The sequence below is a fragment of the Pteronotus mesoamericanus genome, unplaced genomic scaffold (assembly GCF_021234165.1).
Source record: "Pteronotus mesoamericanus isolate MK-2021 breed Mesoamerican mustached bat unplaced genomic scaffold, CSHL_Meso_final contig_2, whole genome shotgun sequence".
NCBI classification, from domain to species: Eukaryota; Metazoa; Chordata; class Mammalia; order Chiroptera; family Mormoopidae; genus Pteronotus; species Pteronotus mesoamericanus.
Genome location: NW_026555084.1, coordinates 29,459,929 through 29,474,398, shown reverse-complemented (window position 1 = coordinate 29,474,398; position 14,470 = coordinate 29,459,929). Strand labels below are relative to the sequence as shown.

General features: G+C 34.6%; 1 protein-coding gene across 2 annotated transcripts in view; it reads right to left on the bottom strand.

Moving 5' to 3' along the window:
- Positions 1-14,470, bottom strand: part of FNIP1 (folliculin interacting protein 1) — a 113,770-nt gene that overhangs the window by 3,174 nt on the left and 96,126 nt on the right. For both annotated transcript variants that reach the window (XM_054568503.1, XM_054568504.1), the window contains 2 exons: positions 6,450-6,647; positions 2,299-2,414 (listed from right to left, as the gene is read on the bottom strand). In XM_054568503.1, the coding sequence (XP_054424478.1) occupies positions 2,299-2,414; positions 6,450-6,647 (314 nt within the window). The remainder of the gene's footprint in view (positions 1-2,298; positions 2,415-6,449; positions 6,648-14,470) is intronic.

Below are 14,470 nucleotides of genomic sequence, written 5' to 3'. Positions count from 1 at the left end.
AATGGAAGCATCTTAAAAATGTATCCTACCACAAATAATTTATAGGAAAAGAAAAATGGCCAATAAATGTAGAACACTCACTCATGGAAACTCATTAATGGTTAGAGAATAAATAAATCTAAGTAAATAAAGTAAAATAAGTTTTCATTTTTCAGATAATAGCCTGACAGAGATTAAAAAGTTGGTAAAAACAGTGTGCTTCCCACTGTCTGTGAGAATTTATTCAGGTACTTACTTAGGTAGTATTTACTTTTACATGTCAAAATAACTATCACTATCTATCAAAAATTTAATACACATGCCCTTTAACCAAAAATTCTACTTCAAATAATTTATCCTACAAATTTCAAAGATTTGCATTCATTCTAGCACTAGTTTGTATTAGCAAAAATCAGAAAATACAATGGGTCCTCAAATAACGTCCTTTTGTTCTACATCGTTTAACATCAATGACACGCCAAAGGAACTCAATTCTTGTTTATATCAATTAGCACATGGAAAACCTGGTTTCACTATATGTTGTTTCACTTAAATTTGCAGACTCTATTAAAGATGTTAAATGAGAACTTACTGTTATATAAATTTCACCATAAAATGGAATGCTATATAACCATTAAAAATAATGAGGTAGGTCAGTATGTGCTCATATAAACATTTAAGATATATTAAAAGGCAAGCTGCCTGATGATATATAAATCAATTTCTATTTTTTTATTTATTGATTTTAGAGGGAGGGAGGGAAAGAGGGAAGAGAGAGAGGGAAGGAAGGGAGAGAGAGAGAGAGTGATATCAATTTGTCATCCCACTTATTTATGCATTCATTGGTCAATTTTTATATGTGCCTTGACTGTGGATCAAACCCACAAACTTGGCATATCAGGATGATGCTCTAACCAACTAAGCTACCTGGCAAGGGCCTCAATTTCTATTTTTTATCATATGCATTAAAAAAATTCTGTCAAAGAAACAATCCTTTACCGGTGTTTGGATGAAGGTGGCAAGTTGGGGAAAAGCTTTTCATTTTTCATGCCATGATGAAATATAAACTTCAGTTAAATTCACATTACTTTAAAAGCTAGTTTAAATTTAAATAAATAAATAAATAAATAAATAAATAAATAAAGGCAGTATGCAAAGGGAATCTACTTCCAATCTGGATGGTAAGGAATAACATTAACCAAAGAATTTAATTTGGTTTCTGACATACACTAGCCATTTGTTGATGCTGGCTCTTTCTCCCTTCACAGAAAGTGAATTATCCCCTGGCTGGTGTGACTCAGTGGAATCAGTGCCAGCCTGCAAACTGAAAGGGCACTGGTTCAATTCCCAGTCAGGGCACATGCCTGGATTGCAGGCCAGATCCCAAGTACGGGGCATGTAAGAGGCAACCACACATTGATGTTTCTCTCTCCCCCTCCCCTTTGCTCTAAAAATAAATATTTTTTTTAAAAACTGAATTGTACAAAGTTCTAGCTTGTTGTAATTTATTCAAATAGCATTTCATGAAATAATTTACACACACAGACACACACCACACAAACACAATGGCCACAAAAAATAAGGAAAGTGGCCATAGGATAGAGAAAAGGGCTATACTATACCTTCCATCAATTATCTGTTCCACCTTCAATTAGCATTTTAGAGAACTGTCTTTTCCCTAAGAGTAACTGCAGAGTAGACAAACATATGGATAATGGGGAAGGAGGAATAATATGTAGATAATGTACTATCATCCAGTGTTTTTAATCAGCTCATGAGGGTAGCGGGGAGGAAGCTGAGAATGAGCTTTCTACATATTTGTAAGAAAAAAATGAATACTACGTATTTTTTTCTAAGACAAAAATTTAAATTCATTTTGTTAATCCTTACCTGAGGATGTATTTATTCGTTTTGGGAGGGGTGGTAAGGGGGGGAAGGGATAAAGAGAAACCTCAATCAGTTTTGCCTCTCATATGCACCCTAACCAGGGATGGAACTGCCAACCTAGGTATGTGCCCTGACCGGGAATCAAACTCCAACCTTTTTGGTGTATGGGACAATGCTCCAACCGGCTGAGACACCCAGTCAGGGCTAGATTTAATTCACTGTTATCTGACTATATTCTCAACTTACCGTAATGGCACAGGGGACAATGAGTTGCAGATAGCGTAAGATGGGGCTCTGCTCTTATATGGTACAGGGCAACCCAGATGGTAACAGTGTCCAGCTTCTAACAGTAAAAGGCACTTTAAAAGGCCTTTCTATTCTGAGGAATAGAACAATGTGAGAGCAAAGCCAGAAAAGAAACCATGAACATACCCTAAAACCACTCCCAGTTCCTTGACATGAACACGCATCTGCCCCCTCAGGTACTCAGACAGCATTTTGCTCTTGAAGTACAGCTCCTGTAACCGGTCTTCAAGATGCATTACACACTGCAGTTGGGGGAACCAAGAGCCAGGTCAGAAAATGGTATCCAATTCTAAGTGATGGCAGTTTCCATAACATCATGTTTCTGACAATTCTATTTAGATATTCCAGCTTAAACTACAATTTGGAGCACATTTTTAAAGCAGCTAATTTAGCTAAATGAGTGTAAACCTTTTCTAGCTCATATCAAAGGATTTGAATTTACAGAGTTTTGTTTTTAAGTGGTAAATTACACATAATATAAAATTTACCATATTAACCATTTTAAAGCAGCTAATTTAGCTAAATGAGTGTAAACCTTTTCTAGCTCATATCAAAGGATTTGAATTTACAGTTTTGTTTTTAAGTGGTAAATTACACATAATATAAAATTTACTATATTAACCATTTTTAGTGTACAATTGAGAGGCATTAAGTACATTCAAAATGCTGTGCCACTATCACCACTATCCATTTCCAAACTTCAAAAAATGTTTTTAATTCAAATTTGATAAATATAACACTTATAAATTAATATATTTCAAATGTATTTACATAGGATAGGCTGCATTCTCCTATAGAGAATAAAAGAAAAAAAGTTTGCAATAGCTCGCAGAGAATGACCCGTACTAGAAGAGAGGTATTTCTAAGCTCAACATTAAAACCTAAAATGCATTTCATGTATTATCAATTAACTTGTTCAATTTCCTAACATAGATGATTTTTCACGTGAACTAACACTATCAGGGGTGTCCAACCTGCAGCCCACAGGCCACATGCAGCCCAGGATGGCTGTGAATGTGGCTCAACACAAAATCATAAATTTACTGAAAACATTATGAGATTTTTTGTGTGTGTGATTATATGCCATAATGTATTTAATGTGTGGCCTAAGACAACTCTTCTTCTTTCAATGTGGTGCAGAGACACCAAAAGGTTGGACACCCCTGCATATGTTTGAGGAAAAACCACGATGTGCAAGTGCTGAAATTCTAAATCCTTGCAGAGTATTCCTTTCCAATGAAAATCAATTATTAAAGCTCCTAATAAAAACTCATTTCCTTAGAAAAATAAAACTAAATGGATTTCTTCACACACTTGTTATTTTGTGGTACATGTTTTTCCCATAATGCTCACTTAGGCTGAAAATGCCTTAAGTGAAAAAGAAATGTTCATAGAATATATATATATTTAATAAAATTCATATGTGTATATATACATATGTAATGCAATTTACCATACTACCCATTTTTAAGTATATAATTCAGTGATATTAAGTACATTTATAATGTTGTGCTACACCCATCAACACCCATTTCTAGTTTATTTCATTATCCCTAACAGAAAATCCATGCCCATCTTACAGTAACTCATTTCCTCCTACACCCCCCCACCCCTAGTAATCTCTATCTGCTTTACATCTCTATAAATTTGCTTGTTTAAGATACCTCATATAAGTGGAAGCATACAGTATTTGTCCTTCTGTATTTTGCTTACTTCACTTACGATATTTTCAAGGGTCATCCATGCTGTAGCATGAATCACATTTCCATTCCTTTTCACGGCTGAATAATATTCCATTCTATGCATTATATCACATTTTGCTTATCCATTCATTTGTGGATTTGTTGATTAAAGTTTAGATTTAACATGAGTTGTTTCCAACTGCTATTATAAGTAATTTTGGGGTATTATAAATAATTATGAACATTATGGCACAATTGTTTGAGTCCACCGTTTCTACTGCTTTGAGTACAAACCTGAAGACAGAATTTCTGGATCATATGACTTTTTGTCACGTGGATCAATTTTTTGAGAAAGTGCCAAACTCTTTTGCACAGCAGCTGCACCACTTTACATTCCACTGGCAATGTACAAGAGTTCCAATTTCTCCACATTCTGGCCAATACTATTTTTTTAAGTCATAGCCATCCTAATGGGTGTGAAGTGGTACCTCATTGTGGTTTTCCTGTGCCTAATGGCCATTTGTATAGGTTCTTCAGGGAAATGTTTATTCAGTTGTTCCTTTGTCATTGTTGAGTTGTTGGCATTCCCTATATGTTCTGTATATCAATCTCTTCTCAGATATATGATTTGCAAATATTTTCTCTCATTCTGTGGGTTGTTTTTTTCACTTTGTTGACAGTATCCTTTGATACAAAGCAGTTTTGAATTTGATGAAGCCCAATTTATCTGTTTGTTTACATCTGCTGCCTGTGCTTTTGGTGTCAAATCCCAGAAATCACTGCCAAATCAAATGTCATGAAGATTATCCCCCATGCTTTATTTAGTTTTATAGTTTTAGCATTTAAGGTTTGTTCAAGTTCAGTTCTGAGTTCATTTTTGTATATGGTATAAGGTAAAGATTCAACTTCATTCTTTTGCATATGGATATCCAGTTATTTCAGTATGAGGTATTGAAAAAGACTCCTTTGTCTTTGTGGTTTGAAAAGGAACCCTTGTCTCATATCAATTAACCATATATGTGACGGTTTATTTTTGGGCTATTATATTCTACTGGTCTATATGTCTAGTATCGCATTGTTTTGATTTACCGTTACTTTGTACTAGATCTTGCCACCAGGAGGGGTGTTTTCCTACTTTGTTCTTCTTTTTCAAGATTACTTTGTTTTTTCAGGGTCCCTTGAGATGCCACACACATTTAGGATAGGTCCATTTCTTTAAAAAAAAGTCATTGGAATTTTTGACAGGGATTACTTTGAAACACAGATCATTTTGGGGAGTGCTATCATCTTTATAACACTAAGTCTTCCCATCCATGAACACAAGCTGTCTTCTCATTTATGTCTTTAATTTCTTTCAGCAGTATTTTATAGTTTTCAGTGTACACGTCTCTTGCCTCCTTAACTCATACTTAAGTATTTTAGACTTTTGATGTGCTTTCTTCATTTAGTCTTTTGTAAATGCTTTGTTCGTTTCCTTTTCAGATTGCTCATTGCTAGTGTAATGAAATGCAACTATGTTTGCGTGCCGATTTTGTACCTTGCAACTTTGCTGAACTCATTTAGCAGGTCTATCAGCTTTGTTGTGGAATCTTTGTTTTTGACATGTAAGATCATGTGATCTGCAAACAGATAATTTTACTTCTTCCTTTCCAATTTTGATGCCTCTTTTTTCTTTTTCTTGCCTAACTGCTCTCTAGGACTTACAAACACTATGTTGAATAGAAGTGGTGAAAGTGAGCAACCATGTCTTATCCCTCATTTTAGGGATAAATCTTACAGTCTTTTACCATTTGAATATAATATTAGTTGTGGGTTTGTCATATATGGCCTTTACCATGTTCATCTACAGAGGTTTTTAACTATTCTGTATTATAGTTCTCCTAAGTAGGAAAAGAACCTTGAAAATTGAAAATGGTGCCTCTGATAAGACATTACCAGTATTATGAAAAAAGAGTCATCCAAAGTCCTAATATGACAACAAGGGTAAAAAATGCAGTGGCATTCTCACAAAGCTCAGGGACATTGCATGTCCATCCCTTAGGTGACACTAGTCAGGCACTGAATTCTGGCTGCTGAAATCATAGAATATACTATACATACCTGCACACATCCCCTTCTTTCCTAATCTGCTTGGGCCGCCATAACAAAATACCATAGAATTAGTGTCTTAAACAATAGAAAATTATTTTTTCACTACTCTGGAGGCTGGAAGTCTGAGATCAGGTTGCTAGCATGGTCAGGGTCTAGTGAGAACTCTTTTCCTGGCTGGCAGACAACTGCCTTCCCCCTGTGTCCTCTCACGGTGGAGAGAGTTAAATTTCTGTCCTCTTCTTATAAGGCCACTAATCCCATCATGAGGACCTCACCCTCAGGACCTAGTTAACCCTTATCAGCTCCAACAGGTCTATCTCTAAATACCCTGGCACTGGAGGTTAGGGGTCCTACACACGAATTTTAGAGGAACACAAACATTCCGTTGATAACACCTTCTTTCAGGAAAACAATGGAGAAGCTAATAGTGTTCAATGTAGGCACGTTCAAAATAGTTTAGTCATCCCATTAGAAGGCTCAAATTCAGACCTCACACATACTTACAAAATTTGGAGACAAGTTATGTTTATAAAGCTGAAGAGTAGAATGAAGCAGATTAGAAACAAGACTGGAAACCAATACTTCCTTTCCCAGTTTATTATCTGTCACTCGTCTCTGGCTACTGGCCACTTGCACAGTCCACTTATCCATATCTGCTATAATACAGACAGCTTCTGCTATTGGTTCATCTAACACTGGATGCTGGAAAGAAAAGAAGAATTCACGTTTTAATGAGCAAATACAGTTTTTATAGATAATGCTACTAGAATGAGGCAAAGAAGATATATAAAACACAAAGAGAATAAAAGAATATTAAATTATGACAGCTACTGCCAATCTTTGTAAGTAGAGATTCATTACCAGAACTTTGCATTCTTGAATCCAGAACTTAACTTTCACTGGTGTTTTGCTAATTCATTCATTTAACAAATTTACTGAGTACCAACCATGTGCCAGGCAACTGAAAGAAAATGTCTTTTACCTTGAAAGAGCTAAACATTTTTAAAATAGATAGAACAGGGAGTCACATGAACAAGTCTGTGGTAAAGTTCTATACTACCATCCCACCCTGTGCCAGGCACTAATTTGCTTGAGCACCTCAAAGGCTATTCCTAGATTACATGAATATATATGCGCACTACATGCGCAAGGTTTTTCTCCTTTACCAAGTTGTATATCCAGAGTATAGCTACAGAAGTTAAACGGAGACAAATCAACAGGTACTAATATGGTTAAATGGAAAAAAAAGTCACTCCACCCACACACACACACACACACACACACACACACACACACACAAAATACCCCAATTACACTTTTTAAAAAATTAAGGTTTATATCTGAATGAAAATTTATAAAAAAAAAAATGAAAATACACTGAACTACTTATCATAAAGATCTCTGTGAATATGGAATATTAAGAGTGTAAAGATAATTTCTTCTTTTTGCTTTGTTTTATTTTTATATTGTTTGAATTTCTATCACAAGCATTTACCTAGGTAACACTTTTACATTTAGAAAATTTAGCATATAGTAAAAACTATTTTTTAACTCATGTGTACTGACAAAAGGACCACATGCACAGGGCTGTGCTCTTGGCTTTCTATGGTTTATACATAAAGACCAAAAATGACAAAAGACCAAAATGACAACTACACAGCACCACTACCACGAAGAGATAAGAGCCCTACAGTGCTCAATACTTCAACATCATTCTGTCTTTGGAAAGGTAGGGATTTCTTCAACACTGGAAATACAGATTATCAGCGATAAGACTGAAATAAAAAAACTACAATGTGACATATTTGAAACCAATGGCCTTTTTTCTTTCAAGCTTTTACATTATTACAATTTTATAGATAATGTAAGTTTGCTCCTGGATAAACCCACCCTGGGCATCCTCAAAGGATATACTTTTGCCCAGTTAATGAACAACCACTTTGAATAAAGCTTTTTCTTTGATGCTAAGGGAAATAAGATAATGGAGCTCACAGGCATGTGAGAAAGATGAAAATAAATACACCTGGCTATAAAAAGACATTTGTAAGAGATGAACTAGGAATCGGTCTTGTGGGTAGCATAAGACGCCAACAGTGGGTTCTGTGTGACTGGGAGTTACACAGTGGAAGGGACATAAGAATATGACACTGAGATAGTATACATAAGATTGATGTTGATAAGTGGGAAAGGAATACAGATAATTCTGTAAGAGGAAATACAATGGGAAGACTCAAAGACAGAATTAGATACAAGTAACCAAATTTGTGAAAATGCTATTGAGAATGCAGGAAGAGAATGGCAAAGAAAAAGAGTGGAAAGATACTTTGTGAACACTTTCCACGGAGGTGTACACTTTATATTTAATTTTTTTTATAAAATGGTACTCAAATATTTTTTTAACTCTTATGAAGGATATAACATTTTTCTATTCATCAACTTAATTACTGAAATATAATTTTAAAAACAGTATATACATCTAAAGATGTAAGGCATATCTTACATTTTTAAAAACCAAGATGATAGTGAACATGTACTTTAATGTAGTATCTCTGTGGTTATAAAAGAAAAATAAGAGGAATGTGAAGTGGAATAACGAACTATTCAAGGCAGATACTACTTTCAAAAGCAGTGGACATCTGTGGGAGATGAGAATTATGAAAGGGGTCCATCCATTCATTATCCTCACAAGGAAATGCCTAATCAGATAATGGAGAAACTACTACAAAATATACTTTGTTTTAAGGGCTATACATAAACCACTTCAGAAATAAACTTCATAGCTCCTTGTAACTTTATAGCACACTTATCACATGGCTAGGATTTAAAAGATTTAGCAATCAAAATATTCCCAAATATACTCCCCTCATCTTTGATAAGAAAAAGAAAATGGTCCTAAGTCAGCAGTCCCCCCAGAGAAAGGGGCCTAAATTCCAAGTTTAAGATCAGAAATAATTCAAGTTAAACACACTTTAGGAGCTGTTAATAAATAATAATAAGGTTGCAAGGAAGCACAATGCCAGTCATTCATTCTGAAATTGCTTGATTTTACTTAGTGGGTTGTCATATGCAATGTTCTAATCTGACAAAATTTCAGTTTAACCAATCTCGGTCCTTATCCTCACCAACTTCTGGAAAGAACAGCCTACACCGATGGCAGCATATTCTTAAGTGAGACTTTGCAGTGGCCTCCTTCACAATCTCTAAAGCTTGTATTCAGCTTGAGATACTTCCAAGTCACAAAATGGAAAGTGTACGTATGTGAGAGAGAAGCAGTGAATCGAGAGCTTTATTTTTCTTAAGCCCTCTTCTCTGAGTTCCATGATTTCTGCAATACAAATTCATCCAAAATCTTAACATTTTTCTCTCCCAAACATTTCTAGACTCACAATACATAAACTCCAAAATCCTCAAGTATCTCCTCTCTAGTGGATATTCCCCTATCTCCACCCTGTTACAAAATCTAATTTTTCAGTTGCTTGCTAGGCATTCACACATGGGCTTGTAAATTGTACTTTAAACTCAAAACATACCAAATCAACCTCACTGTACTTTCTTCAAAATTGGTCGCTTTTTTTCAGTTATCCTTTTAAAAAATGAAAAATGAGACCCCCAAATGTTACAGAAGTGACAGGTCTTAGGCATATTGTATATTGCTGTTCAAACTGGCATTGTCTTTTGGAAATTAACCAGCATGTATCAAGAATATGAAAAGAGTCCTAACCTTAAAAACTGTCCAGTAACTTCATTTCTGAGAATCTAGCCTAAAGAAAGAGTTTTAAATCCATAAAAATATCAATAGTATCAATGTTATTTATAACGGTAAAATGACAAGTTCTCTTAAAAGTCAAGCAACAGAGAACAGAGAACTCAGAAATAAACCCAGGCATATATGCTCAATAAATTTATATCAAAGGAGCCAAGGATATACAATGGAAAAAGGATAATCTCTTCAATAAATGGTTTTGGGAAAACTGGACAGCCACGTGCAAAAGAATGAAACTGGATCCCTACCTTATACCATAGACAAACAACTCAAAATGGATTAAAGACTTGAACCTAAGGCCTAAAACCATAAACTCCTAAAGAAAATTAGAGAAGAGCCTTTCACATCAGTCTTAGAAATGATGTTTTGGATTGGGCACCAAAGGCAAAGGCTATAAAAATAAACTAAACTAACAGGCCTCTGCACAGCAAAGGAAACCATCAGCAAAATGAAAGGGAAAAAGTATTTGTGAACCATGTATCTGATTAGGTGTTAATAACCTCTCCCCACCCCCCAAAGATTAAAAATTTAGTACAACAACTGAATACTCATTTTTCCAAAGACATACAAATTATCCACAGGTACATGAAAAGATGATCAACACCCCTAGTTATCAAGGAAATGCAAAGCAAAATCGCAATGAGAAACTACCTCATACGTCTTAGAATGGTTATTACCAAAAAAACAAGAGGTAAGTGTTGGTGAGGGTGTGGAGAAAAGGGAATCCTTGTGCACTGTTGGTGGGATTGTAAACTGGTTTTGGCCACTGTGAAAAACAGTATGGAGGTTCCTCAAAAAATTAAAAACAGCCCTGGCTCGTGTGGCCAGATCAATTCCCAGTCAGGGCACATGCCTGGGTTGTGAGCCCGTCCCCAGTGGGGCATGCACGAAAGGCAACCACACATTGATGTCTCTATCTCTTTCTCCTTCTCTTCCCCTCTAAAAATAAATAAATAAATCTTTAAAAAAATTAAAAACAGAACTATGATAATGCTCCAGCAATTCCACTATTCCACTTCTGAGTATATATCCAAAGAAAATGAAAACAGGATATCAAAGAGATATCTGCACTCCCATTTACCTGCAGCATTATTCACAATTGTCAAGATATAAAAACAACCTGTCAGCAAATGAATGGATAAAGAAGATGTGATACACACACACCCACACACACAATGAAATATTATTCAGCCATGAGAAAGAAAATCCTGCCATTTGCAACAACATGGATAAACCCTGATGGCATTATGCTAAGTAGAATAAGTTTGAGAGAGAAAGACAAATACTGTATGATGTCACATATATGTAGAATCTAAAAAATACAAACTCATAAAAACAGTGGAACACATTAGTGGTTGACAGTGGTGAGGGCAGTGGTACAGAAAAATGGCTGAATGTGGTCAAAAGGTACAAACATCCACTGATAAGTTCTGGAGATGTACAGCATGGAAAATATACTTAACAATACTATATTGTATAGTCAAAAGTTACTAGGAGAGTAGATCTTAAAACTCTGCATCACAAGGAAAAAAATGGTAACTATGGGAGATGATGGACATTAACTTACTGTTGTAATCATTTTGCAATATATACATATATCAAGTCAGTATGTTCTGCATCTTAAACTAATACAATGTTATATATCACTTATATATCAATACAACTGGAAAAAAATAAACTTGAACAATAGAAGAATAATGAGAAAAACGATATGATAAAACCAAGAAATAATGAACACTAATATGTTTATAAAGTACATTAATGATATGAACAAATTCTTACATCAACTGTTAAATGACAAAAGCAAAATTCAAAACAGTAAATATAATACCATATTCATGTATATATGTATATAAATATCATACACAGTATGTATATACACACATAGGCATGCATATATTTTATCTATATTGGCATATATTTGTATGCATTAATATATACATACACAAATGGCCTCAATTTTATATACATACATGGTGTGCATAAGCACATATATACACAAACATGCATACATACAGAATAGGAATGATGACAAAAAGATACTAGTCACAAGGTACCTAATACATACAAAACACCACACAGTATAACTCTGGCATATAAACAGTAGTACCATCTTCTTTAGCCAAAGAAACTGAGGCTCTATTAGATTAATGATCTTGTCTTAGGATATATATAGGTAGTAAGTGGCCAAGGCTGTCTTTTGCAATGCCATGTATTGCATAATGTCTGAGAGAAGTTTTTATACTAAGAATGGCTGCCACTGCTTAGTAGACTTAGAAAAACTTGTGTCTAACTTTCTATACATTTCAACATTTTATGAAGTAAATATGTATTTATTTGGTGGTAAGAAAAATGCCACTTTCTCAGAAACTTAGGAAAAGAAAAAACACTTCACTAATAAAGTTCAGAAGAATAAGACTGTATCTTTTTTCAAAAGTACTATCCTCATTATTTATGTATCAAGAGGTTCTTACACGTTTTTCCATGTAAGCAAATTAAAAATAATTCTCATGTTATATGCAGTGATGATAAATTTTAATTACACAGTAACTAAAACTATTAAAAATAAACCGTGTAACAACCAAACAAAATTGAAACAGGTTTATATATACAGAGAACAAACTGATGGAGACCAGAAGGGAGGGATGTTGGGAAGGTGGGGTAAAATAAAGCAATGGGATTAAGAACTACTAATTGGTAGTTACAAAATAGTCACGGGGATGTAAGGTAAAGCATAGGGAATACAGTTAACAATATTGTAATAACTATCTATGGTGTCAGGTAGGCACCTGAATTAGCAGAGGAAAGACCCCTATGGATGCCTATCTGCTATGCTATACGCCTGAAAACTAATACAAAATAGTGCTGGATGCAAACTGTATTAAAAATAAAAGTTATTCTCTACTAAAAAAAAAAGGTAAACTTTATATGTGAATAGGAAAAAAATGACTGATAAATTCAACAACCTGTTAGTGCTAAGGTAAGATTGGTATTTCACTTTTCACTTTTTTCTGTAACACTGCTAATAAATATCTTAATTATTATAAATAAAAATGTCAAAGGAAAAGACTAAAAATTCAGTTACTAAAATGAAACACAGAAGATAGAAACTCATCCTTTTTACCATAGTGGAAAGACTCCCAAGAACAAGAGAATGGGACCACTAATAAAGTCTTGCAAGCTTTGTAATGCTGATTTTACTATTTGTATCTACAGTAACCTTTGCTCATCTATTTTAGAGACAGTATGATACAGGAGGCTAAAATCACAGCTTAAGAACAGGCTTAATTAAGAACGAGACTGATTCTTAGCTCTGCCATTCCCTATCATGTAACTTAAAAACCTTTCCATGCCATACCTGAAATACAGAGATGGTCATAAGTACCAAAAGGGATTATTTATTATAAGATTAAGTGAGGTGTTACATTTCAGTGTCTAATACATACTAAGGTCACCATGAGTACTACTAAATGCTTATTATTATTATTACTATTCCTCATCTAGTAATTAGCAGGTAGAAACCCTTAACACCAAAATGCTTTGTCTTAAATAGGAGACAAGAATCCAATGCCAGGCTTTCAGAGAGAACACCAAAGAACACTGTGTGTGGTAACAGGTACAGGTGGAAGAAGAAGAGAGACTGGGTGACTAACATCAGACATAAGAAAAGACAGGAGGACACAGAAAGCATGACAAGGACCCACATGGGATTTCTTAACCCAGTATTTACTAAGCACTATGATAGGCAGTGAGAGGACAAAATTGAAAAATAGCAATAGTTCCTTCACCCTGAAGGACAAATACCATCAACTGATACAAATTCTTTCCTCTGAAGTGTTAAATGACGTATTGTATCTTCTTCATTTATTTTTTATCTGTGTACTACACTTATTCATGTACTTACCTTATTTTCTCCAACACTAAGTAATTAATGAGGTCGGAACTATTTATTTTTCATCTATATATCCCTTGAAGTGCTAGCACTATATTCAGAACAGAGTATGTCAGTAAATATTTGACTGAGGTGAAGAGGTTGAGCAACTTATCTTTTAGATACAAAGACCATGAGTTTGACTAATTTTTCCTGGATTTACCATAATTTCCCTACTATACAATAAAACACCAAAATTTATAACTCTAAGTAATTTTTTACAGGCACAAAAGGTTTAAATCTTTTTGACTGACAAGTCACTGCTTACTCACTGAGCCATACTGTTTCACCCATGATATCCCATTTGGCTTCCTTCATTTCCTTTTTAATGTTTTTTTTGGGGGGGTAGAGCGCAGGGGAGTGAAAAGTTCTGTTAAAATAAAATTTATTAAACTGACAGATGAATTAAAGGGAGAAATAGAAAATTCAAAACCAGCTGGAAACTTCAATATTCCACTCTCAATAACTGATGGAACTAGAAAGAAAATCAACAAGGACATGGGCTATTAGGCAACATGACCTGGCATCTGTAGAACACTCTGCTCAACAACGGCCAACTACTCTTTTCAAGTACACATGGAACACTCTCCAGGATAGACCACATGGTGGGCCATAAAACAAGTCTTAATAAGTTTAAAAAGACTGAATCAAAGTATGTTGTCTGACCACAATGGAACTAATTTAGAAATGAACAATAAAAGGAAATTTAAGAATTTCACAAATATTTGACAACTAAACATCACACTTCTAAATAACCCATGGATCTAGGTAATGACAACAGAAATTAGAAATTAGTTTGAACTGAATGAAAATGAAAACACAACAGATCAA